The sequence below is a fragment of the Colletotrichum chrysophilum genome, assembly GCF_026319265.1.
Source record: "Colletotrichum chrysophilum strain AFK26 chromosome Unknown scaffold_168, whole genome shotgun sequence".
In the NCBI taxonomy this organism is placed as follows: Eukaryota; Fungi; Ascomycota; class Sordariomycetes; order Glomerellales; family Glomerellaceae; genus Colletotrichum; species Colletotrichum chrysophilum.
This window is the reverse complement of record NW_026517455.1, coordinates 16186-41550: the sequence shown is the minus strand read 5'-3', so window position 1 is coordinate 41550 and position 25365 is coordinate 16186. Positions and strand designations below refer to the sequence as shown.

The 25365-nt window shown below is 55.1% G+C and overlaps 6 protein-coding genes across 6 annotated transcripts; 3 read left to right on the top strand and 3 right to left on the bottom strand.

The window, feature by feature from the left end:
- Nucleotides 1–547: 547 nt before the first annotated feature.
- Nucleotides 548–3291, top strand: COL26b_012236 (uncharacterized protein; the record flags this gene model as incomplete). Its single annotated transcript, XM_053184882.1, is given in 3 exon segments — nucleotides 548–681; nucleotides 829–935; nucleotides 950–3291. The coding sequence occupies 3 exon segments, from the start codon at nucleotides 548–550 to the stop codon at nucleotides 3289–3291; spliced, it is 2583 nt and encodes an 860-aa protein (XP_053031170.1).
- A 4581-nt stretch (nucleotides 3292–7872) lies between these two features.
- COL26b_012235 (uncharacterized protein) lies at nucleotides 7873–8916 on the top strand (the record flags this gene model as incomplete). The annotated part of the gene is made up of 1 exon (XM_053184881.1): nucleotides 7873–8916. One exon carries the CDS (start codon nucleotides 7873–7875, stop codon nucleotides 8914–8916), a length of 1044 nt encoding a protein of 347 aa, XP_053031169.1.
- A 1290-nt stretch (nucleotides 8917–10206) lies between these two features.
- COL26b_012234 (uncharacterized protein) lies at nucleotides 10207–13339 on the bottom strand (the record flags this gene model as incomplete). Its single annotated transcript, XM_053184880.1, has 2 exons — nucleotides 10207–12848; nucleotides 13030–13339. The coding sequence occupies 2 exons, from the start codon at nucleotides 13337–13339 to the stop codon at nucleotides 10207–10209; spliced, it is 2952 nt and encodes a 983-aa protein (XP_053031168.1).
- A 2509-nt stretch (nucleotides 13340–15848) lies between these two features.
- COL26b_012233 (uncharacterized protein) lies at nucleotides 15849–17030 on the top strand (the record flags this gene model as incomplete). The annotated part of the gene is made up of 1 exon (XM_053184879.1): nucleotides 15849–17030. The coding sequence occupies one exon, from the start codon at nucleotides 15849–15851 to the stop codon at nucleotides 17028–17030; it is 1182 nt and encodes a 393-aa protein (XP_053031167.1).
- Nucleotides 17031–17507: 477 nt separating this feature from the next.
- On the bottom strand, nucleotides 17508–19948 carry COL26b_012232 (uncharacterized protein; the record flags this gene model as incomplete). Its single annotated transcript, XM_053184878.1, has 3 exons — nucleotides 17508–19235; nucleotides 19290–19599; nucleotides 19653–19948. The coding sequence occupies 3 exons, from the start codon at nucleotides 19946–19948 to the stop codon at nucleotides 17508–17510; spliced, it is 2334 nt and encodes a 777-aa protein (XP_053031166.1).
- A 591-nt stretch (nucleotides 19949–20539) lies between these two features.
- Nucleotides 20540–22860, bottom strand: COL26b_012231 (uncharacterized protein; the record flags this gene model as incomplete). Its single annotated transcript, XM_053184877.1, has 4 exons — nucleotides 20540–22178; nucleotides 22233–22333; nucleotides 22460–22706; nucleotides 22760–22860. 4 exons carry the CDS (start codon nucleotides 22858–22860, stop codon nucleotides 20540–20542), a joined length of 2088 nt encoding a protein of 695 aa, XP_053031165.1.
- Between the last annotated feature and the right edge of the window lie 2505 nt (nucleotides 22861–25365).

Sequence of the window (25365 nt, the reverse complement as noted above, 5' to 3'; positions counted from 1 at the left end):
GAGCATGGTCACGGTCACAATCATGGCAGTCACACCATCACCAACACTAGTAGGCAGAATGATACGACCAATAGCCGCAACGAGGTCCCCAGCAACAGCTCTAGCTCTCAGCGTGGACATACTCACGGTGGCCATACTATCATCAACAACAGCTCGACGACTAACGACACTACTAGAAGCGACAATGACGTCCCTGGCAACAACACCCGCCCTGACGGGCATAATCACAACTACACCAACACTGATACCAGCTCTTGGAACAAGGACACAACCAAGACCCATCACAATGTTCCGGGCAATGACCCAAGCCCTGATCATAGTCACGGTGGCTACACAGTCTTCACCAATAGCTCTGGTGAAGGTAAAGATAGACCGAGAAGCTATCAAATTGCCCCGGGCACCACCTCTATCTTGGAGCATGGGCACAACGGCAAAACCACCACGAGCACTAGCTCTGGGAATCCCAAAATCACAGGCAGCTACAAGGATATCACTGGAGACATCCCCCACTCCGGAAAACATCATCATACCCCAAGCACAGGTCTCAATGGCCATCCTCCTGTACTACACACGACAGAGCCTACTATCCCTCAGAAGCCATCTTCCCAAGGGCCTCCTCAGTTGGCACTACCTCGAGAAGTCCCTCAACCGGCAACTTCTCGCCCTTCAACTTCTAAAGGAGTACCTTCTCTACCACCAATTTCTCAATTGACAGCATCCCGAGAAGTCCCTCCTCAACCATCGACTTCAAACCCTTCAACTTCTCAAAGGGTACCTTCTCAACCGTTGGATTCTCAACCTCCAACTTCCCAAGTACCATCGTCTCAGGCGCCACCTCAAGCAGTCGCCATGCAAAGATCAACAGGACCTCCACCTCAAGGGCCGCCCCAAGAGCCTCCTACTCAGCCCCCAGCTCCTCGAGGACAGCCCCAAGGGTCCCCACCCCCAGGAACCTCCTCCCACTACGTTCCTGAGAAGGATCCCTTCAACAACGGCCCAACTTACAGTGAGACCAGCCATGACCACGGAGAATCAGACGAGCACCGCCGAGTAGGCAAACCCATCACCCGCCATGGCTGGCGACGCTTCCTCCACGGATGGATGATACACATCCCCGCCATTATCTTGACCGCCATCATCCTATGGCTTGCCTCGAGAGAACGCTACTGGTACGGCCTGACAGGCCCCAGCAGGGTCCGCCTGAGCCCCAAAGGCGTCGAGATTTTTCTTTTGTTTGCCTTCAAGATCTATGAGATCTTTGTCATTCTTTCACTTTCCTCCATGGCCATCAGCATGTTCCGCCGACGTCTCATTGGCGGCGGTGTACGTCTGGGCTTTTTCACCGGGGCCTACCGCGTCGGTGACTTTCGCTATATCTTCTCCCTGCCCTTTTGGCGCCACGGCCTCTTCAGTCTCTCCTTCTGGGAGATGATGCTCGCCCTCTTTGTTCTCTTCGCAACCATCTTCAGCCTCCTCTTATTGCCTGCCGCCGGCGCCTTGCTTCTCCCGTCACTCCAGTGGTACAGCATGAACCACAACAAGGCCTTCGGAGGCGTCAGCGCACCGCTCCTGTATCAGACGCAGCCCGACCAGGTATGGCCGACGCTCTTCACCGACGGCGCGCCCTGGAACAACACGCCAGTCTGCGTCGAGGCCGAGGGCATCTACAACGCCGCCTGTCCCGCCGGCGGGTTCACCACCGTCTGGAACTGGGCCAAGGGCTACTCCACGACCGGCCTGCAGGACACCGTCACCTTCTCCAGCCCCTCGACGAATCTCAGCCGTCAGCTGATGATCACCGAGGTCACCGCCGATGCTGACACGCGGGATCCGCCCGTCTTGTCGACCACCCCGTCCCACCACTTCAACATCAACTTCGGCCTGGTCAAGAACTACATTGAGAACGGAAACACAATCACTGAGGACGACTCTCAATACCGCCTCAGCACCCGACGAGTCAACGCCCAAAACCCGGAATCGAGCAGCCCAATCTACCAACCCTTCATCCAGTCGCTGTGCAACGTTGTCCCCAAGTCAGATGTCATCGCCAACAACGGCTCCCTGGTGTATCCGATATCATCCCTCAACTGCTTCGGCGACGCCACCTGTCTGCAGATGAAGCGCGCATCACCGGCCCGCTCCCTCGACGTGTCCGCCTGGGACTCGGAAGAATGCCACCTCCAGCTCATCACCACTGACTTCTTCGTCTTCCAGAACGGCACGCCCATCATCGAAGTCGCGTGTCAGCTCCCTGACGTCAACGGCGATTACCGCAAAGACCGTCTCTTTTCGTGCACAATGCTGGCAACCTGGGTTGCCGCCGACGTCTCGACCGACTCGAGCGAGTGCGGCGGGCTGGTATCTGACCTGAACGACCCCGAGGCCATGATCGAGACCTACCAGAAGACGTCTTTCAGCGGAAACACAGAGGGTTACGTGATGAAGTTCGACCCCAGCTGGTTCCAGTACCTCTCCCCAGTCTCCTTCGCATCGTCCGTCGCCTTCAACGGCTCCGACGCGTTGCGGTACTACAACCCGCCAGAGAGTCTCGTGCGCAACTTCGTCGACGCAGAGGTCGCGCAGAACATCACGAACCCCAGGATCACCAACAGCACCATCGACTCCGCGCGCGCCGAGGTGTTCCTGGCCAAGGTTTTCGGCGTGTACCTCACCGACGCCATCGCGCGTACCGGCTCGAGCAGCACGGCGCTGATACGCTCGGAGTCGGGTCAGTCGGCGAACCAACTCCCGGTGGTCAACTCCAACGTCCAGTCCAACGTCCATTTCAGCATCAAAGGGGGCACTCCCGCGAACGAGACCACCGGGCCGACGGTCGTGAAACACATTTCGGGCCGCGCCGCGCAAGACGACCTCCTCTCCGAGTCGATGGGCTTCGACTTTGGCGTCGAGAGGTACGGCTGGGGCACCGGCAAGCCGTCGCGGGCACTGGAGTTTGGGAAAGCTATCTTATACATGTACTTTGCCGTCCTAATTTTGTACCTGCTGACGGTTATTGGCGGTCTCATCTTGGAGCTTTGTGGCCTTTACCCGAACATGCGCGTGCTGAGCATCGTTCCCTGGTGGGATCTGCAGGGCTTGCTCGTCCTCGCGATGAAGACACCCCTGGCTGATGGGGACTTGGTGGATGCCGGAGCGGGAGTCACTTCGTCTCACGTTTGGAGGAAGAGGGTGAGAGCGATGGCGGACCTTGAGCACAATGTCCAGTTGGTGTTCAACGACGATACGGTCAGGGACGAGTTGGACAAGACTGGGAAAGTAAAATACTTCTAATTTCTTTTGCCGTATTGGATTTTCTATGTCTTCTTTTCAGCTTACCATTTAGTCAACTAAGCCCATGTTGTCAATGTTAATAAAGTCTTTGCTTTTGCAATGCTGAAATATCCTGTCGTGACCAATTGACTCGAGATCAGACTAGTTGGGATAGACTTCATAATGGGATGATTCCTTGGCCAATTTTCGTCATGGACGAGAACGACTACCCGGTGTCACAGGACCCCTGAGTTTTCCTCAGCTCCGAGTTGCAGCTCGAACCTGTTCTTCTGGTGCTAGGTCTAATAGCAGCTCTCAACTCCAATTCTTCTAAACAGACAATCTTTCTAAGTAAGAATAAGCTTCAGGCGTCCACAGGCCCTGCTAAATCTCTACTAGGGGGGTGGGTGTTACACAAAAGGAGACGACTCCTGATATTTCACGTTATACAAGGCATAGTACGAAGTGAGGAGCCGCTTAGTGAAGAAAATGCTTAAAAGAATGACGTCGAAATTTCGTCTCCCTTATAACAAGGCTTATATTTTGAGAACAAATATATCACGATAAATACAAAGGTGTGCATCGAAAAAGCGGTATTGGGGTAATCGATAGTCAATAAGAATACATAATCTCAAATCAGGGTAACAACAGCACGTTGAGCTTCAGGACCATACCAAACATCCGATTTCCAACCTGATACCTTTATAATGCCAATTCGCTGGTAGTGCGGAATTCGCATGGATTTCCCTAGCAAGCACCGTTGACTATCTTCTTTGCATGCTCTCAAGACGAGTTCAATAGTTCCTGGTGAGTTGTTGTAGGGATTTTCAGTAAACACCGTGGTACCAAGCAACATGTAGAGCGAGGGCTCGATGCCGCACTCGGCTAGGACGTTTCCACTATAATCCATATAGAGGTAGGTGCTCGACCAGTTAAACATATCTTGCATGGCGGAGGGGGAGAGGAATTGGGCTTGGACTGTGATAGTTGCGTGAAGGACGGCGCCGAAGGGTGCCTTATCAGAGACGAGAGTTTGGGTGCTGCTGATCATAACAGCGTCCTCTCTGAGACCGTATAACCAGCGACCAGAACGCTGATGGGTACACCAGGACCATGTGGGCGATTGCAAGACTGCCGAACGACCGCATTTCCTATATCTAGCCAGGGTTGCGGCCGGCGAAGAGGGCAGGTACGTGCCGGTGGTGAATCCGTCAGCTTTGACTGGGTTCAAAGTGGTGCATCCATCACGGCCCGTAGTGTATGGCAGGTAAGTTTTAATTGCGAACCCATCCCGATTGACTGCGTCTGGGTCGCGGACGTCCTGGTCGATTGGCAGGCTTCCTGGAACAGCCATCAGCAAGGGGGCTGGCAACCATGCTAATTGTGAGATGATGTAGGGTTTCCACAGCCCGGCCAAGTAATTTTCGGGGCCTATCGATGCTGCAAACTGTGTGGCTACACCAGCAATGGCCGGGAGACGGTCTTGCCAGACTGTAAGCTGACGCTCAGCATATTCCCAGGTGATATCGCGCCAAGCGAGAATCAGAGATGGGAGATCATTAGCGCCTGTCTCGCCATCTGATTGCGAGGCAGCTCTCAGACCTTTTTCTATCAGAGAATGCGCCAGGATACTTGGAAGAGTCGGACGAGGGAAACCACCAATGACCGTCCCTGTTATAGTCCACCAGTTGTGGAAGCTGTTGATCTCGCGGTCCCGACCTTCAAAGCTTCCAGTTTTGTCGAATGCGAACATAACGCTATGCGAGCTTGTCGTGCACTTATAACCCATGCTCTCAGAGTGGAAGGTAAGAAGACGGCGGCTCAGCGTTGATTCCTGAAAAGCCCAGCACCGGGACCGTAGGGGTTCAGGTCGTGCTAGCTGCTCCAATTCATCCCAGCCCCCTGCCCCGATCATCACTTTCCCACTGCGTCCATTTGGAAGATTCATGTCGAAGGCAGGCGACCGCCTGACAGGCCATTCGTGTAGGAATCCCTGCTCGACTCCGTGGCTAGCCTCCGCTGCGATAACGAGGAGCCAAGCGTCACGATAGATCTTGCCCATATGGGTGATCTCGTCGATTTTGTCGCGATCTTGGACAATGCACAGCGCATCAACCCAGACATACTTGATGCCCAACGCCCGCACAAAGGTTATAGCGTCACGGATGGATTTTCCTAGAGACTTGACGGAGATGGCGGCCAGATGGTCCGCAAGGTTGCTGCATGTTGTGGTGACCTTCTGAGGGCCCCCCCAAACATAGCCAAGAGCCACGTAGTTGCCCAGCTCGCCTTTCTTTGTTTGGTACAGCCTTACATCCTCATCACCCAGATCTTCGTTCTGTACTTGGATGAGACGTTTCGGTAAGGGTTGGGGTCGAGGAGCACACGATTGACCGGCTTCACAACATCTAGATATAGCAGTGTTGATCTTGGAAGCCCAGCCTCTGATATCGAGTTCCGCCGTCTGCGCGAGGAACCTTTCAGCCTCATCACCTAATGAATCATGTTAGCCTTTCATCTCTGCATCTGAAAAGGTCTGACTTTTGACTGGGCTAACCCTTATCCGTGAATAGAACACGCTGCCTGGTCCGGAAATCCGCTTGAGCAATACATTCTCCAAAGGATGCCGTGGTGGTGAGCCTTGTCCATCAACGGCATCTGTACTCGTCGGTTGAGTACGTTCATATTCGAACTTGAGGCGAGTACCAGGGTTCTCGATCCCGAAGAAGATACACAGCCTACAGCAAGGCTGTGGTTGCGACTCAAATCTCGGATCATAGCTGCATGTCGAGTTCAAGACGCACCCTTCCTCAGAATGCAGTTGTGCGAGGTTGTCGGTCAAGGAGAATAGATTCTTCCACCCATCACAGTAGTTAAGCGGATATTCTAGACGGAGGAGCTCGATGAGGTTTGCGCCCTCCGCAGGAGTGTCAGCGCTTCTGTGTGTGCATGCAGGCAAGCCGGCGTAGTTAGACATGATGAGGTGTGCCTAGTAGTTAAACAGGTATGAGATAGCGGGTTGACCGCATGCAACGAATGCTTGACCCGATCACAATACAATGGAATGAGGAGTGAGCCTTGGGCAATAGGGGAGAAGAAAAAAAGACCTTGACGGAGCGGAGTGACCGCGTGTATTTTATAGAATTGTGTGCTGCAGTCAAAAATGATGCAGGACCACAGGCTACAAGAGCCTGAATTACCTTGGCACAAACAGGCGAGAAATCTGAGCGAGGAAGTACGGAGCTATGTGAGCAGATACGGCTAGTAGCACCAGCAAGGCCTGCGAAACGGCGCCCCCCGTAACGCAAGTAAACTTGTCAAGCTCAATCAATCAACCAATCAATTGTGAAGTTATTGCTCGGCAATCAAGTCAATTATGAGGCCTAAACTTGATTGATGGATGACCTTATGGAGGGGCGCTGCTGCGAAATGTCATCCAAATTGAGGTAGCCTCAGAAGCTTTCAGATTCATATTACCTGCGAGATGGGTAGCAAGGCTGATTTTGAAGTCACCTCGCGGTCTTGATGTGCCTCGTACGGTTTCACCACTACGTCAGACAAGGCATTTTTGGGTACTCATTCAACATGATGGTTCGTGTGTTTGTACGTCTTGTCGCTTAAAGGTTCCTTCTGTAGCTAGTTGTATCCCGAAGACCGTTGTTTGCCATCATTGGCAAGAACACCAACCAATGAGAAGGCGGAACAATTTCTAACAGTGGCTGCGTTTCAATTTTGAAATGCAATTCAGCCATCATCCGGCTGAACCCGATGGGTCTAAAGAAAAGGCGTGGGGCAGGCAGTAACTGGCTGTGCTGGAGGCTACCTGGTTGTGCTCTAGGAAGATAGGATGTATGAAAATAGGAATGAAAAAAACCATAAAGATAAAAAAATGAAGAAAAAAAACTTCACGATGTGTTGGCCGAGCTACCAAAAAGGCCTCAGGCCAATCGGCAGGCGGCGCGATCCAATGGGCCGGGATCGGAAAGAATACCCACAAACACGGAATTGGGCACACCAGCAAAGCCCGCGTATCCCGCGCGCTCCCTGTCGCCTGTCCCCCGGGAAGACCGACCGGCCAAGACCGTGTGCGCTGGCTTTTTTTTGGTTTTCATCGGCGCAAGGAGCCGGATCGGGGCAAGCCGAGTCGGTGACGCAATTTTGCGTGCCTCACCGGTGGGAGGTCTCAGTCTGCAGTGCCTCGGAAAAGGCGTTGGGCGGATGTATTTTGAACCTTTGTGGAGTTAGCAATGCAGACGTTGGACAGGTGTTAAGGGGTAGCTGGATGTTGTGTGAAATCATGCCACCGTTGACCAAGCATAATGTTGATTCATCAGCCAGACCGAGGTGAACGAGATAAGGTCCAGGGGCGAAAAAAGAAGGAGGGAGAAGGAGGGGTCCCGCATTCCGTCACCCCACCTTCACCACCAAACTTTATATCATGGCCCTGCCCAGCCAACCCGGAGCTCAGCCGGCCAGCTCTCAGACGTCACTCAGCCAAGCTTAATCTCAACCTCACTCACTCAACTTCATTCAACCTCATCTGCACCATCTTCACTCATACAACCTCACATTCAATCCTACCAAAAGCCCACAACCACAAACATGGCCACACCAGCACCCCCCGCCGAGATGCGCCGCTGGCAGATTCCCGCCTCCGGCACCTTCATCCAGTCCCTCGCCCTCACCACCGTGCCCACCCCGTCCGCCACCGACCTCAAGCCCTCGCAGGTCCTCGTCCGCGTCGCCGCCGCCGGCATCAACCCCGCCGACTACAAATTCCCCGACCTCGGCCTCGTTGCCAAGGCCATGATCTCCTTCCCCAAGTCCCCTGGCATGGACGTCGCCGGCACCGCCGTCGCCGTCGGCTCCGACATCACCGACATCCAGCCCGGCGACCCCGTCCTCGGCCGCCTCGACCCCCTCGGGCCCCAGGGCACTCTCTCCGAGTACATCCTCGCCGAGCGCGACGGCTGCGCCCGCCTGCCCACCGCCTCCGGCGCGCCAGACTTCGACCAGGCCGCCGCCGTCGGCACCGCCGCCCTGACCGCCTACCAGACCATCGCGCCCTACGTCCAGCGCGGCGACAAGGTCTTCATCAACGGCGGCTCCGGCGGCACGGGAACCTACGGCATCCAGATCGCAAAGGCCCTCGGCTGCCACGTCACCGTCTCCTGCTCGACCCCCAAGATCCCGCTGTGCAAGTCCCTCGGCGCCGACGAGGTCATCGACTACAAGACCGCCGACGTCGTCGCCGCCCTCAAGGCCCAGGGCAAGGTCTTCGCCCTCGTCGTCGACAACGTCGGCAACGCCCCGCCAAACCTGTACAAGGCGGCCGACGACTTCCTGCTGCCCGACGGCCGCTTCAAGTTCGTCGGCGGCGCCGTCTCCTTCGCGCAGGTCAAGTCGCTCGTGCCGAGCATGTTCCTCCCCGGGTTCCTGGGGGGTGCCAAGCACCGCTTCGAGGCGTTCATGACCAAGAACTCGCACCCGGACCTGGCGCAGATCGCGGCGTGGATGGCCGAGGGCAAGGTCAAGAGCGTCATCGACTCGGCGTTCGAGTTTGAGGATGCGGTGAAGGCGTATGAGAAGCTGAAGGAGGGCAGGGCGGCGGGTAAGATTGTCGTGAGGGTATCTACGAAGGCGTGAGCATGTTTTTCATGTGTGATGTTATGTGAAGGAAACAAAAAGGGTGAGATGGATGCTTGGGAATAGGACTTCTGGCGTTGTTTTGCCTCCCGATTGGAATTGCCATAGGATTTTGCTATATCTTCGTTCAAATTAAAAAGTTATCATAAAACAACAATGTGAGGGTTTACAAAAAGCTACCCCATTTGCCATGTTGGGAGTGTGAATTGAGTTGACTTGGCCGTCAGCGCTAATGTAGGCACGCCGCCGGAGGGACCCGGAGCAAGCCGGCGACGACGACTCAATCCCTCCCCCTCGCGCTTGCTTCCGATAAAGCACGAGCCAGCCCGTCACTCTACTGGTTCATCTCATCCTCCGACTGACAGCAGGATTTCGGCGCTGTCAAACGTCTGTGTCGAGACATTTCTCGCTGACAGCTCCATCTAAGGCAAACGGCCACCGTTGGGCACGTTTTGCTCCGATACGCCACACAAAAGCCAGGGAGAATCGCATAATCTAAGTCTACATCTCCGAGACACCGTTTTGCTTTTTCCATGTACGGCGTAGATTTGCATGTGATGTCGTGATTCTGGCGGTGAGACTGGCCCAGCGCAGGTTCAACGGGTTACATTCGTAGCAATTGGTTGAAATGCTGGGTAAAGGGGAGGGGCCGGCAAGATCTATAATCAGGAAGGCTCGAGACCGGCTCCTAGAAATCAAAACCAGGAACCAAGGTTGGAGACTGGTTCATCAAGCATCAAATCATTCACATTGTACACGTCGTGTTGCCAAATTCTTCATTGGCTACTACCTCCCTTTTCCAAGGAGTTCAATCTCAATATCAGCCCTCCATTGGGCAACGACCAACCTCCCGCCGAGTCCAAATCCGTCGTCTGTCAATAAGCGTTTTCAAGGCCGTATGCCATCCGCCACCGGCGATCATTCTTCGAGCAAGCCTAATTAGACCTCCCCATTGCGAAAAAGAAAACAAAAAACACAGTTCCGTTGCGGCCGGTGACCATCCGAAAGTGTTTCCCCTCCCTGATTCTTTTTTGATAGATCGTACACACGCTCAAAGACCATACACAGAGTAATGAGTAGAGAGAAGAAAGTTTTCCCTGTAGAGAGAGAGAATGCATGAATTATCCTTGCCGCCCGCAGTAAAACCGTCCACGGGCCCAAAGAGATTCGTTTGCCGACAAAACCGCAAATCACAACGTGCCGGGGCACCCAGGTCACGGCCACTCAATCCTATCGCTGGGGACCTGAGGGACCAGTGTGCGACTGAGTTGGCCGACGACCACTACCTCTCTAGTGGTAGTTTCCGCCCCAGCCGCCGCGCGCCTGCTGGTTGTTGCTGCCGTAGTATCCACTGCCGTAGCCGCCCTGGCCGTAGGATCCAAACGGAGCAGCGCTGCCGTGCTGTCCACTGGTGGCACCGCCCATGCCGTAGCCACTGTTTCCGTGGAGGTTGTGGCCCTGGAGGTGGCTGGGGTAGCCTCCGTAGCCGCCCATCTGGGAGGCGGACTGAGGAGGAGGCAGACCAGACTGACCGGGGGTGTTGTTGGTGGCCGAACCAGGACGAGCGCCGCCGAGCGAAGGTGAAGGGCCGGAGCCGGGCTTGCTGTCGCCGAAGGGCTTCAAGTCATCGCCGGCGGAGGCAGCGTTAGACTGTGCGGTGCTGTTAAAGCCTTGTCCACCAGGCGACTGGAAGGAAGAGCCTCGGCCGCCGAAGCTGTCCTGCATGCCGCCGAAGCCGCTGGCGCCGGCCAGACCAGGCTGATTACCAGACTGGGCAGAGCCAGCGCGGGCACCGAAATCGCTGCCTAGACCAGAGGCCAGACCGCTATCCGCACGGTGCAAAGAGGACTGGCCGAATCCACCGGCAGGAGAGGAAGCGTGGTCATAAGGGCCCTGGGGCGACATTCCGTAGGGGTGGCCGTAGCCCTTGCCGTAAGGGGCGCCGCCGTATCCCTGCTGGCCGTAGTGGCCGTAGTTCATGTAGTTGGAGTAGTAAGCGTTGTTGTAGTAGGGGTGGCTGTTGTAAGGGTAGCCCTGCTGGCCGTGAGACTGAGGCTGGGAAGCTTGGCTGGCCTGCTGTTGGCTCTGAGCCGTGGGGTTCGGGGTGGTGTGGCCACTGTTCTGGGCATCGCTCGTGACACCTCCGTAGCGAGACTGGTTCTGGACGCCGCCGCTCTGGGGGTATTGGCTGAGGTTATCAGCCTGCTGCGATGCATTGTAGCCTCCGAAACCTCTCTGCTGCTGGGAGGAGAGGCTGTCCTGGTGACCCTGAGCACCTTGCTGGCCGTAAGGCTGGTTGTAGTAGTTGTAGGGGGGTCGGCTTTGTTGGTCGGCAGTGTAGTAGTTGGAGTATTCGCTGGGCGCAGAGCTGAAGGCTCCACCAGGCTGCTGGTTCTGCTGTTGCGATTGGGTGGGGAAGCTGTCGAATTGGCTCTGGGTGGCAGAGGGGTTCGACTGGGTGAAGGGATCGATGGGCTTCTGTTGGAAGCCAGCGGGCTCCTGAGAGCCAGCCTGGCCGAAGCGCGAGTAAGACTGCTGCTGAGCAGCGGGCTGAGGAGCTGGCTGGGTGTAAGTGACTGATGAACGAAGCTGCGATTCTATCATGTTCTTAAACATACTCTGGTTGGAAGCAGGAGGCTGAGGAGCGGCGCTAGCAGGGCCTACGGGGATATTAGCATTAATGGGGACAGGGGTTGTCGATATGTCAATACCAGTGGGCGTAGCGGCGGCCGCGGGGGGCAGGCCAGGAGCGGGCTTCTGGGTGCCAATGGCCTCGGGAACCGGAGCTTGTTGGGGAGCGGGGGGAAGAGAGGTTCGGGGGTGGGCGACGGGGGAGTCGGCGGGGGGCTGAGTTCTGGTCTCGGGCTCTTCGCGGTCACCATCGATGTCGTCCTCGTCGTTAAGGCTGAAGGCACCGAACTGGACAGCAGCGCGGTCTACCTCGCGGTTGCCAGGCATGCGCACAGCCTCCTCCTGGTCCAGAACACGGCGCTGGTAGCTCGGGGTACGAGAGCCCCTCTCGGTGGTGGCCTTGATGGCTGAAGCAGCAAAGCCGCTGTTAGCAGTGGGGACAGCAGGGCGGATGGGCTGGTGTTGCTGCTGCGAGGCAGACAGAGGGGTCGCGGTCGCGCTGGCGGCAGCTTGGCGGGGATCCCAAGAGTCGGCGGTCGTGCTGGCAACGGTAGCAGTCGCGGGTGGATGCGATTCGTCGACTACCTGTTCAAGATTCGTCTCAGTGAGTTGGTCCTTGGAAGGCGGCAAAACCACTTCGGGTTCAATGACGGTTGGTACTTCTGCAGGAGCTGGTTCTTCATGTTGAACGGGTTCGGCGGCGGGGAGTTCAGCGATAGGCTCCGGCTGCGGCTCAGGCTCGGGCTCGGGCGCGGGTGTAGGCTCTTCAGCAGGAGCCACGGGAGGCGGAGACTCGATGGGTTCGGCAGGCTTAGGTGCGGGCTCCTCCTTGGGGGGCTTCGGGGCGGCCTTGGGAGCGGTCGACTGACGGAGCATGCTGGCCCACGTCTTGGGGATAGGAGCGGCGGGCTTGGCGGCCTCGGGTGCAGCAGCAGGAGCGGGAGCGGCGGCGGGCTTCTCGATGGTCTCCTTGGGGGCCCAGGGGTCCTCGGCGGCGGGGGCCTCCTTGGCCTCGGAGGGAGTGTTCCATGCGTTCGACTCCTCAGTAGGGACGGACAACGGCTGAGCATTCTCCTTGGTGTGGCGGGTACCATTGGTGGCTGCCGAAGCTCTGCCACGGCCACCGCGAGTGCCTCCTCTTTCAGTGTTCCTGCCGCGGCCGCGACCAGCGTCCGACACGTTGCGTCCGCCTCTAGCGGGTCTGGCATTGGATGAGTCGATGATGGGGTTGGCAGTCGAGGGGTCCTTGGCCTTGGAGCGGGGGGCCTTCTTTGTGACCTCACCCCATTGGGAGATGGTGCCTGGAGTCGAGAAAAATTAGCAAAGAAAGACCAGATGCGAAAGCAGGTTCAGCGAGGTGGAATGGGGGATAAGCGCGAGGGCAATTGCGCAAGGCTGAAGATGACAGCCTGACGGGGCAGGGGGGGGGGGGGGGGGGGTGATATGTGCGCATGATGGTGAGCGGCGGCGGTGCGTACGTACCTTCAGCAATGCGGGTGACGGCGAGGTTCTCGTCGCCATCTGTCTCTTGGAGAGCATAGAGAATGTCCTGCTCAGACCAGTCGGGGAACAGCTCCTTGATAAGAGGGGTCTTGCTGCCGTATTGCTTCTTCAGCTCGCCGAGCTCGCCTTGGTCCTCAAACGCAGTCGCATCGTCGGTGTCCTTGTGGTCGAACTTATCGCCATTGGTTCTGCCTTGGGTGCGGCCACCTCGACTGGCGAATCCACCTCTTCCACCGCGACCAGAACCTCTGCCGCGCGAGGCGGCAGTCCGAGTCTGTACCTCAGACATTGCTGGGTTGTGATTGTTTTGTGAGGTTGGGTTGTTGGAGGATTTTTTTTTCCAGGAGTGGAAAAATGGGAGTCAATTAATGCCGGCCGGTATCGACACGACAGCTCTGGTGGGGGGCGAAAGTTCAGCGGAACTCAGGCCGATGTGAAGAAGGAAGAGAAAAAAACGGAAAAGAAAAAGGTGCCGCAAAATGGGGGGTTCGACGACGACGTCGTGGTCGTGGCTGACGGTAGACGAGACAGGTGAGGATTTGGTGGTGGTGGTGGTGTAGGTGGGAGAAAGTGAGGTGGATGATGGATGAATGTGGAATGTTGTGCAAAGCAGCCAACTGGGTGCAAGGTCACAGGTGCTGGTGGTGCGGTGCACTGGGCTACGGTACCAGCTTTGCTGCTGTCTGCTTGGAAAGGGAGGTTTTTTCCCGTCCAGGCTGCTGCCAGCACTGTGAGGTGGATGATGCCCAGGGAAGGGAGATCCAGGCAGGCAGGCACCTCTGATGGTTGGTGTCGGTACCTTCGCAGCTCAGTGGCCAACGTCAGTGGTAGCAGCAGCGTCAGCGAGGTGAGGTGGCCTGTGGAAGTGGACCACCAGCGAGGTCGATGCCCTGCAAACTGTGGAGAGAACCAACTGGCCCCCGGGAAAAGGTACTTGCCGCTCTCTTGTTGCGTCCCGTCCAGGGCAGTTGCTGATGCTTTTTTCCCACTGCTCCTGCTTCTTTTTTGCTTGCTCCTCCCTCAGCGTCGTCTCCTCCAGTCAGGCTAAGGTTTTTGGGGCCCGAGCGACCGCCTGCAGCGAATGACGCCCCCCTTGCTCCGGATACGGCTAGCGCGGCTTGCATTTTGCGGGCTTATGCAGATCCACTGCCTCAATCGACAGGCTGAGTGGAGGTACCGCTACCTGTCTTTGCCACTGACGAGACGCCAGATGGCAAGTAGCCGCACGTACTTATACTGGATTGTGCAGTCGCTTGCCTGGCTACCTAAGGCAGGTACCTCCGTACCTTCTCACTGGTTCCTGACTTTTTGGGGGTGGCCTCCACTCCACTCTTCTTGCTCTTTCCCTTGCCTGCCTGAATCTCGCCTTGAGCCCTGCTATTCGCCGTGCGGGAGGATGAGGTAAGAAGGCGACACAGTCACGCACCTTGCAGAAAGGGACAGCGAGAGACTCGGACATTCGTTGAGTGAGCACTCTGTCCTACGGCTAGTTTAAGTCAGAAGCTCAGCTCCATCTCAGCTCGGAGCAGGAGTTGGAGCAACCCGCCACGGTCACCCTGAAGCAAGAGGGTCTCATCTAGCGAAATGCGGCAACAGAGAGAGACGGAAACGATCAAAGAAATCGGTCTAGCCGTCACAATCATTCAGGTTGCGACAACAAGCAGAGCAGCAAACATGCACAGCAACCGGCACCAAGAATGTTGCAAGCTCCGGGCGACTGGAGATGAGTACTTCTAGAAGATGGCCCAGCCGTCAATTGAATTTAACCATGAATGCCATTGTTTCCAATGCTGCCTGCCAGTACGGATATCTCCCGCCGGTCTGCTGCATCGGCCGAGACGGGAGAACAAGAGCTTGCTTTCCCTGTGCCTGTGTGCTGCTTCCAGCCCAGCTCCAGGCAAGCTTGTCACTGCGTCGTCCGTGTCGCGTAGTGTCGTGTCGTCCCTTAATTCTGATGCCATGCCATGCCATGCTATGCTCAGCTCGCGGTTCCCTCCCGTATTGACTCTCGCAGCTCCAGCGCCTCCCCGGCTGCTCTTGTGTCATATGTCCCGAGGCCTGGTGCGTTTCTCGGGCACGAGGCTGTATTCGTCACCCAGTGCCACCAACCCCTGGCCAATACCCAAGCTGGATGGGAGATTCGTGCGATTCTCGACGTAGGGGGGGCTCGGGAGCTGGCGAGAGGTAGCCGGTACAAGTCAGATCTGGAGTTGCATTGGCAGGACGCGCTGGCAATGGCTGGCCTCGCGTGCTTTGAATCATGGATCTGGGCCTCGTGACATGTACACGGGACAAAACAGGAAAAAACAGCGTCACAGTCTCCATCCACTCAGGCTTTTCCAGCCCTGGCCAAGAAACGTGAGAGGTCTTGACCCCAGTGGCGGCCTCGGTACGTACCGGACGTGGGAGCTCTTTCTCTGCCGTGGCAGCGTGGGCGGGCTGCTGTCAGATCCAGCCTGGGCTTGCTGGGCTGGACTGCCAGCTCAGATGCTGCTGCCTCAGGTATCCCTAGCCGAACTCCGCACTTTCAATGTCATGTGACCCGTTAGTGGCATGACTGTGCCTGGCTCCGCGACCGACATCACTCCACAGCAAGACGATGATGCGTATCTGACCCCGAACCTAACGGCCTCGTGCACATCACATACCACCCACCGCCTATCTCGTCCACGCCTCGCCAGCGCCCCGACGACTCCGACACAGACAGTCTCGACGGCTGGAATTCTAAACATCACTCGAAAAGGCCACCAGCGCCGAAACGCTGCGCATCCGCAGACCCAGAATCGAAGCACCCCACCATGTTCACCACAAAGCCTCTGAGCTCCTTCAAGAAGGCCATCTCGTCTATCCACCAACCCCTGCCTCTCTCTACGCGGGAGTCGCAAAAGCTGCTCAATGTTCTAAAGACATCATTCCGTCAGAACCTCGACAAGGAGCATGGCTGGACTCCCGAGACCGCCGAGTCATCGGCTTCGCAGACGACAGCCAACAAGCCTACATCTCACAACGCCCACCACCGCCCGACAGACCGACATCTTCGAACAATCCTTTCCAACCCCCTCTTCAAGAACAGCGAGAAGCCCGTCAAGTTGCCGCTGACATCGCCGAGAGATCCCATGGACGTATTTGAAGAAGCTGCGGCGAGGGGCATGATGACGAGGAAGGCCGCGACTGGCTGTCTACGAGCGACGCGCAAACAGATCCTGGAATCCAGTGTCATCTCACTCCACGACGCCATGGCAGACTCCATGGCAGGATCACAGGTGCTCCAATGGCTGAGGTCGTCTGGCCAGGAGCGGACGTTGGAGTTCCTCGCAGACAAGCCCTTTGTCTTTGAGCTATCGCAATTTCTGGTCGCCGAGGGATTGGAAGAAGTGCTGTGGGCGTGGGCAGAGCGGATGGTGCGGAGTGAAGGCCCAGAAGATCCGAACAGCATCATCGTTGGTTCGTTGGTGGCCAACCTGGTCAAGGCCAAGTCCAACATGTACGACGAGAGTCTCGACACAGCCTACTCCGCCATGCTCAGAGCCGATCAGACATTTAAGACGGACGCTCAGAGACGCAACATCCTTCTTGCGCCATGGCATGTTCTTTCCTGGCGGTCGACTGTTGAGGCCTGGAAGAGGCCATTGCCGTCTGCCGCCTTGTTCGAGTCTTTCGTCGGCACTGCCAACCACATCCACAGACCGCTCAAGATTGACCGCGCACATCTTGACCTCCACCACCCAGTAAACCCCAGCCACCAACGAGCTGTTGGCTTTCTTGAGGGCTTGCAGGCAAATGACAAACTGGCTCAGCTTTATGCGGCAAACAACCTCGGTTCGAGGGTTATCTGCATGGGCATGGACGCTGTCAGCCACCTTACGCGCCTAGGCCGGGCAGATGAAGCAGAGTCAGTCCTCCGTATCCTGCAGTCTAAATTTGCAGAAGAGGTATGGCAGGAACGTCCTAGACATGCACTCCGGGCGTACCCAGTTTGAAGGCATTCCTTTACGGATCACGCATGATAACGTCATTGGAGTCCCGCAAGACCTGGGCCAGACCCTCATGAGTCGAGGCGTCTAGCTTGTGACATGAACCGGACTCGACATTGCCAACTGAATATAAGCTACTCATCTGTGGGGCTGTTCGAAACGAAGCACCCGAACGGACAAGCTGGACTCTTCCCCAAAGATGAGAGGGTATCGAATACCAACATGGTACAGATACAGGCTACGAATTGCGAGGACGCATATCGCCGCTGTCTATGTGCAAGGCGTCACGCCAAAGTAGCTACAAGCTCCCATGGAGCATGTGTGCACACACGCTTTTTTTGATTAATGAGATACCCGAAATATAACGTCAAACATTCACCACATTCCTCACAATTAAACGTGACTTGGGCTCACCCAGCGTATGATTTCTGTCGGTACTCTGAATTATCTATACAAAACTCTTAACATCTTCTCCCCAGCTCCTCAGACCGTCCACACGAACTGGCTCAGCGTTGCCGCCGTGTCCAGCTCTTTGAATGCCTGACCCGCGTTGTTGACGAGCTTATCTTGTTTCAACAAACGTCTGCCTTCTCTGCTGCCGACCTTCTGATCGACGGACTCAAGAACCACCTCCGTGGCTAAGCGTGAGAGATGAAGGGGGTGACCCCACACGTATCGTGGTAAGCCCATTGCCCGAAAGCCTTGACCCAACTCGTCCTCGCTGAGCTGCCCAAATGTCTTCATGAAGTTGGCGCAGTACATAAAGATCCCGAAAAAGTTGAGGCGGGAGATTGGGGCCTTCCCCTCCAACTCTGGGATAACCTTGCCCTTCGCTCGCTCCATGTACTCGGCCAGCGTTCGCTCCCGGTGCGTGTCGCGAATGTTTCTGTCTTTCTTCCTATCCGGCCTACACTTCCAGCACCTCTGTTTCTTGCAGGGCACTACGCCGTGTACCTCTCCAAGCCAGTCAAGACCCTCGGAATGCGACTGGCGATGTTGATTCAGCAACCACATGATATGCTGCCCTCTCAGGGGCTTGGACGTGAAGCCGTACTGCACGCGTGCTTGCGTTTTATTGATGCCGCAGTTGAATACGGTGCGGCGGAATGTGGAAGCGAAGTTTCGGTCCGGACGGGCACCCCGAAAGGTGTCTTGTGCCAGTATGTCAGCGAGCTCGTCTAGGAGAGGGATCTTCTTGACTCGCAGAATGTCAACTCGGCGCATCGCGTTGTAAAGGTGGAGGGTGGAGTTGACGATGGCCCAATCCCAGCAAAGATTGGCGCCGTGGACGGAAGCCTGGGTCAGCAACTCCGTCAAGTGGTTGCCCACTGTCCATGCAGAGCCATGATACTTATCGAAGGCACGCTCGCTGGCGAGGGCAGTCAGGCCGTCGCGGAAGTTCTCGAGGTAATCCGCAGCTTGCGACCAATCCGCGAAGTTGTTCATGCTCTTCAGGAATTCGAGGACCGGGTCGACAGCGGAACGCATCTCCAGTGCGAGGCGGACGGGTCTCAGCCGGCACTTGGCTGGGCTCAGACGACCTTGGGTCACCGAGGCAGCCAGCATGAAGAGGTCCATGGCGATGACCAGATTTCCGGGCGCGGTGTGCTTCATCTCTCTGAAAAGGGGTAGCGCGAAATCGAAAAGAGGTTCGCTGTGGGTAACCCGCGTCTCATTTCGATACTGCTTCAGCTGCTCAAGTTGCGCAATGCCTCGGGTGCCCATGAAGTCGGCCTTGAGAAGGTCGAGGATCTCTCTCAGGTGAGTCTCATCCTCTTGCGGCAATCGAGGGTCCTGGTCCTGTTCCCGGTCCTTGGCCTTCGTATCACGGCGACCGGTTCTGACGTGACCCGTGGAGGGGTCGGAAGACACGAACATCATCATGAGGGTGTTGATGTCGGGGAGTTCTGAGCCGTATTCATTCATGGCCTTCGCGAGAGTGTATATGCGTGTGGCGCAAGCGATGTTGTTGGCGGCGGCCTCGGCGGACGGGGACATATTGACAATGATAACCTTGATACCCGGGCAATCGGGGCACGTCTTACACTTGGTCGAGACGCTCTCACAAAGGTTGATGAAGCAGCGTGGCATATCCTTGGAGATGGCGTGCGCGGCGAGGGACGTCAACCATGCGGCCACAGGGAGGGGGAGCTTGTCGTTGGCGGCGTCGTGCCAGTATCCCTCAACTTGGGAGTAAACGTTGCCCAATTCCTGGGAGCAAGGTCAGTGGGTGTAAGACGAATGGAGAGAGGGCAGTCTTCGTACGAGAAGGAAGTTGGCGGCCTCATAGAACAGGCGGATCGCATCGTCCTCCAGCACGAAGTCGGACTCGTCAGCGTCGGGAGCCGGGGGGGCAGATGCAGGGGCCGTCTCGTTCTCCGACTCTGAGTGGCACATGTGCTCATCGATGCCAGTCTCGGAAGCATCGTCCTCGATGTCCTCGACTGTGGCGGCCAGGGGCGCGAAGGCGTTGGCCGTGGTGACGTTATTTTCGGACTCATCGACATGAGAGGAGGAAGAAGAAATTGCGGAAGCGGTCGTCAACGACGAAAGGATGTCAAGAGTACTCTCCAGTCTGTTCAATTGTCAGTTCTATTGAACCAAAGATCGATGGCTGGTAAGCTTCACCTCTGACAAAACACCGCATGGCCCGGATCACCGGCGCCGTTCTTCTGATAGATGTTGTATACCTGCTTGCGCTTCGTGATCGCGGTTCGAAGGGAACTTAGGATAGACTTCGGGACGACGGAACGAGCCTCCTTGACAACCCGTGCCGCGGCGAGTATGTCTCCCGTCGTAGTGAACTTCTTGGTGGCGGGATTCTCAAGCCTAGCCTGGCACAAGAGCCACTGCATAAAGAAGTTCGTGGAGGATTTGTAGTCCCGGCACAACTCCGAGACAGAGCTGTCGAGAGTGGGCGCCATCTTGTGATGTTGATGGCGGTGTTTGGGTTATTGGTTGTGATGAAGGAGGTCTGGATGTGAAGGGGTTTGCGGAAGGGAAGTGGTGTGTGAAGAGGGTTTGTTTGAAGGAAGCAGACGTTCCTGAATTTGTTTATTTTGGAAATGGGTGGGTGGGATCTGGATTTGTTTTGTCGAGTCGCCAGTGAAAGATTCTGCAGTGAGGGAGACGTGGGAGTGGGAGGTGTGTGGCTTGTAGGCGTGGTCTTTCACGCGGCTTCATCTCTCGAGCCTTTGAGATGGGGACAGGCATGGGGCACGATGTGATGTTTCATGGCACAGCTATGGAACAAGGCATTGTTCTTGAGATGCCCTGTAAGATGGCCTACATGCGAGAAGTGTAAGTACGTTTTCAAGATGGTGGTGTAAAAAAAGAGCAACCACAAGTAAGTAATTCAACATTCAACAATGGAAGCAGAGTTTTATCCCAATTATTCTACTATCTCCGTTGTTCTCGTTGTTCCTCTCGTCCCTCTCGTCCTTCGGATGTCCCACACTCAAGCTTAAGAAGTAGATAGGCTTCAGCCCAATGAGCCTTCTAACCGGTCGTGTCCTTCACGCGAGATCCCAAAGAAATCTCGTGAGCTCCGCATCTTCTGGCTTCCTGCCCTCCTTCATATCTTTAAACATTTTCACTGCACTCTGGAGGAGTGGGTGTCCCTTTAAATGTACCTGCTCTCTCCTGGTGCCATTGAAGTTGAGGTCAATCTGCTCCAGTGTTTCTTCGACAGCAAAACGACTCAGTTCCAGCCCATATTCCATGTCACTTGTCCATAACCTCTGCTTGGTGTACTCCACCTTTAGACGTCCCTTGACTCTTTTGGCGAATTCATCCAGCATCTGGGAATACGCTTGAAACAGCTTCAGAAAGTTGAGGCGCGACGAGGGACTGTCTTCGGAAAGCTCTGCAGCCGCTGCATCCCGAGCTTTGGCGGTGTACTCGGAAAGCGTGGTCTTTTCGTATTCTCTGCGGACCTTTTCGATCTTGTATTCCCATGCTTTGGACTTGTGTTGCGCGCAGTTTTCATCGCCGCAGTCGTATGCTATTGGGACGGGGTTCTTGTAAACCCTGGTGAGGAAAACGGGATTCCGGCGATGGAGGTCTTTGTGTTGGGTGACAAGTGAGAGAAACGGGTCGCCTGCTCTGAAATGGCCTCTGAGCAATCCCTTTTCCAGGTTGGACGCTTCCGATGTTGAGGCTGAATACTTGTGGCTTTTGTATACTATGTAGCGGAAGGCATGGAGAAACCCACGACATGGCGGGTCTCCTTTGAATATTTCCAAAGAAAACATCTGAGTAAGCTTGTTCAACTCGCGGTTCTCCGGAATCTGAAGTCCCTTGACATTCAATCGGCGCAAAGCATTATAGAGGTGCAATATCGAGTAAAGAACGCCGTATTGACGGCACAGAAACAAGCCAAGGCTTGTTGCGAGCATCAGAAGCTCCACCACGTGACAGCCCATCGTCCAGGGGGATTCGTGATAGGGGCCAGATTTGTATTCTTCGAAGTACTGCTTGATTGCATTGCAAAACCCATCCGCGCAGGTTAGTACAATGGGGTATTGTTTTGCAAAAGGGGAGTTGGGATTCCGAAATTCGTTAATGCACTCATGCACGTCCATGGCAAACTGGAGAGCCGCAGTCCGGTATTGAAGGCTGCTCGAACGAGCACTAGGCGTCGATGCAGCGTCTTCTGTTAGTATGAAAAGGTCCATTATAATGACTTGATCCCACTGTGGGACACGCGGACGCTGCTTTTGGAGGAAGAATCTCAGAGTCAGATCAAAGAAGGCCTCGCAGATCTGATTGCCCTCGCAGTCGCTCGTTCTGCAGCTCTCCACCGGCACAATCGCTCTGGAACCGGGCCCGCTTGTTGGCAATGCAGTCTTGACCGCTTCGAGAACGCTATGAATCTGCTGTTTGCGTGCCTCTGACCACCATGACGCTGTCTCGGAGGTCTTTGTACAATCGATCGTATACTTGAATGGGCACTCTGTTAAGACGCGTAGGCTCCCCTGTATTTCGGGGGCGTCGAAGTCTCGAATCTCCTTGGCATATTCTGCCATGACGCAAGCTGTCATGAACATCCTCGACGCCGACTTCAGACACTCATCGGGGTCTTGGTCGTCGTCGAGTCGCCGAATAATACCACGGATTACGGATTGATACGAATGCGCGCTGAAATTGTGCATGCTGCAAAACAAATCAAAATCATGTGGAATGTGGCCACGGTCGCAAATTTCGTACGCGACTAGATTGGTAAACCAAGCAGCTAGAGCGATGGGAGCCTCGCCTTTGGCCGCCTGTTCCCATATCTCTTTGAGCTGCTTGTGCACCTTGTTCATTTCCTAAATGGACCTCAAAGTCAGAAATCGTATAATCCAGGTACTAATTCTGACGAGTAGTCTTACAAAGAGAAACTCCGCCACAAGTTCGCATTTGGTCGTTCTGTCGTTCTCCAACTCGAATCTTACCGGCTGTTGTGGAGCAGTATCAGGCAAAGAGGGGGCAGGGATAGCGTCGGGAATAGGGATTGTAATGGCGTTGTGGCTGCTCTCCGAGTTATTGGGTTTAGAGCTTTGAGGCGAGTCCTGAGTATCGTCGACAGGCAAAGGTGCAAAGGCGTTCTTCCACTTTGTGTCTTCAGCCTCGGTGACGTCGTCGACGAATGCCACCATGTTTGACTCAAGAGGCCACAACATCGTATGTATCTCTTCGAGCCTGGGTTGTCTTAGTTAAAGGGCCGTCTATCAATGAGTTGCCATGTAACTTACTTCCAGACAAAGTTTTCATGGCCTTCGTCAGCGGCGCCAGCTTTGTAAAATATCTCGGAGACCTTGCGTCGGTATTTAATGGCATCGCGAAGCGAGTTCATGACGGAAACCGGGACTTTAATTAAACTTCTCTGCACCTCTTTCGCAGCATTGAAAACTTCAGCGATGCTTGTAACCTCGGTGGCGAGAGTGGCCCCTTGGCTCGCTGTGATGAGGTGTTGACATCGTAGCCAACGTACAAAGCAACTTGTCGCGTCTTTGTAAGACTTGTGCATTTCCCGCAGATTCGGCTGGTCGTGATCCAAGTCCATGGCTGATGAGTCCATGGTTGGTGAGGCTTCGGTTCACTGAAAACCTGGAGTTTGACAGAGCACTCCATCGTTGATGCAGAAAGCTGTCTTAATACGAAGATTGAATACTTGACAGGGGAGAGAGACGTATGATTTGAGAGGTTCTATTTTGAGTCGCGCACCGCCAGCAGTCTTTGTTTGTCATCGTGTTTGCTTAAACAATGGCGAAGACATCAGAGCCAGGGGATGATGTTTCTTCGATAAAAATGGACTCGATCACTTCATTGAACGAAACCCACTCTCTCATTCTGCATGAATGCAAACGGAGCCTGGCTGGGTTTGGTGTAACGTACACTACGGAAGTCGTCATGAAGTCCCTGGATGAATGGGACGTGGTGAAGTCGGAACACTAGGGATGCAACAAATGGAGGCAACAAATGGAAAACCTGGGCGGACAGAACTTCTGGCCCATTTCCTTCCTTGGCATTGTTACTGTCTTCGCTGCGATTGCTTCTATCCGTGCCCGTCGTTCCTGTGGTTTACATTCGTCATTCTCGGTGTTCCCAATTGTTCTACTCGCTGCCTCCATTATTCACGTCCTTCTCTTCATCTTATATGCTAGAATCCCAATGGCTCCCACTACCTCCAGGGCCTCCGTGTGTGCAGCCCAACCTCGAATTTCTTGACTGTCGCTGTCGGCTACACAAACACGTCGCACGCGAGTGAACAAAGACCGACATTGTACAAGAAGCTCAAAATAGACACAGCATGAGCAAGTCCTCCGAATTCTTGAATCGCATAAGTACAGAAGTCATTTCTTGCGACTCTTGCGGTTTACAAGAGAATGTGAGGCCATTGTCCTGCTGTTCCTGTAACCTCTACGAACGAACCGCCATTGCAAATACAAGATGGAAGTTACTCTGGACATGATCACAGTTCAAAACCAATTGAAGCTCTACAAGAGCTCATCCAACTGCTTTCTGAGATGGCTATGGTGCGCCTATCACCAAGCAGACCCTCGATCCGCTGCAGGAGTCAAGCCTTTCAGAAACACACGCAATATCATCAAAGTTTCTCGTACCGTCCGCGATGCTGGTCAGTCCGTTCCAGGTTCCGTTCTTGGGGCTCTGCGCGACGCGATTCGATTTCGGAAGATGGTGACTCAATCATATGAAAGCTCTGGGAGCGGCGATAGCGGGCATCGCTATTTTGTTAAGAGGTACGTGTCAGCTGTTGACGCTCAACGGACACCCTGCTAAGCAGCGCTGTATGCAGGCTTGAACAAACGCTGGCCATCTTGCAGCCACTGGAGACGCAAGACGTTCCTTTCGAAGACTATGTGGGCCGTCAAGAAGATGCAGGACCTCGTAGCAGATTGGAACAACAAAACAATAAGTTTGCTTCCTTGATGGAGGGCCTGAACATCTCTCCTCACAGTTCACCACCGCGAGCGAGCAACAGCGCGACGCCAGCTGCTCCGACATCGCCATCTCCAAGCAGACCAGAGTCCGAGGCTGAACCAAAGAAACCCGAAGAATTCGTCTTGGACGATGACGACATCGGCGTGGCGTATGATGCGGCCCGTTTCCTGGTGGTAAGACTCGCCCATGCCGTCCTTTCTGTTTTCAGTGTAGCTCACGATGGATGTCCCAGGATATAAATCTTTTTCATATGCAACTCCATAATGTTTGGAAAGCCGCAGGCGAAGGCAAGATTCCCCTTCTGATTGCCGCCTTCCAGTCCAACTGTGTCGCGTACTTGAACTACCGGAGAGCGCCAAAGGTAGATTGTTCCGCCTTGTGCCTCTTCTCGAAGCACAACTGTAATTGCCAACAATGCTACCTCATACACTACTTTATCCGCCACTTGACGAACACCGGACATCCGGGCATATTCGTCATTCTTGCGCGGAAAATGTGGATGATTGCCAGCATCATCAACGACTATGGGCGAGGATTGGATTCACGTGCAGCCGGTCTGCAACATACCAGACTGCCCAGATCAGTTTCGGACTCCACCCTCGTCTGAGATCCCTCGCTTGGAAAACTTCCTTACAAAGGATGATCAAAAAAGGATTCGCGACCTTATGGGCGCCATTCAAAACCACCAGAAACCACTGGACCGTGGAATCAGTGTCGTGGAGATGATTAAAGGGAATCACCTTGATGGATTCGTCGACATCTGCGAGGCCTTCTTCGACTTTGGGCAGGCGTTCTTATTGCAGAAAGCGCGGGTCGCCCATGGAGAAATGGTGGTGGCGATGAGCATAATTCTTCAGATTGAAGCGGCGACGTTGCCATACCCCCATTTAAGAGG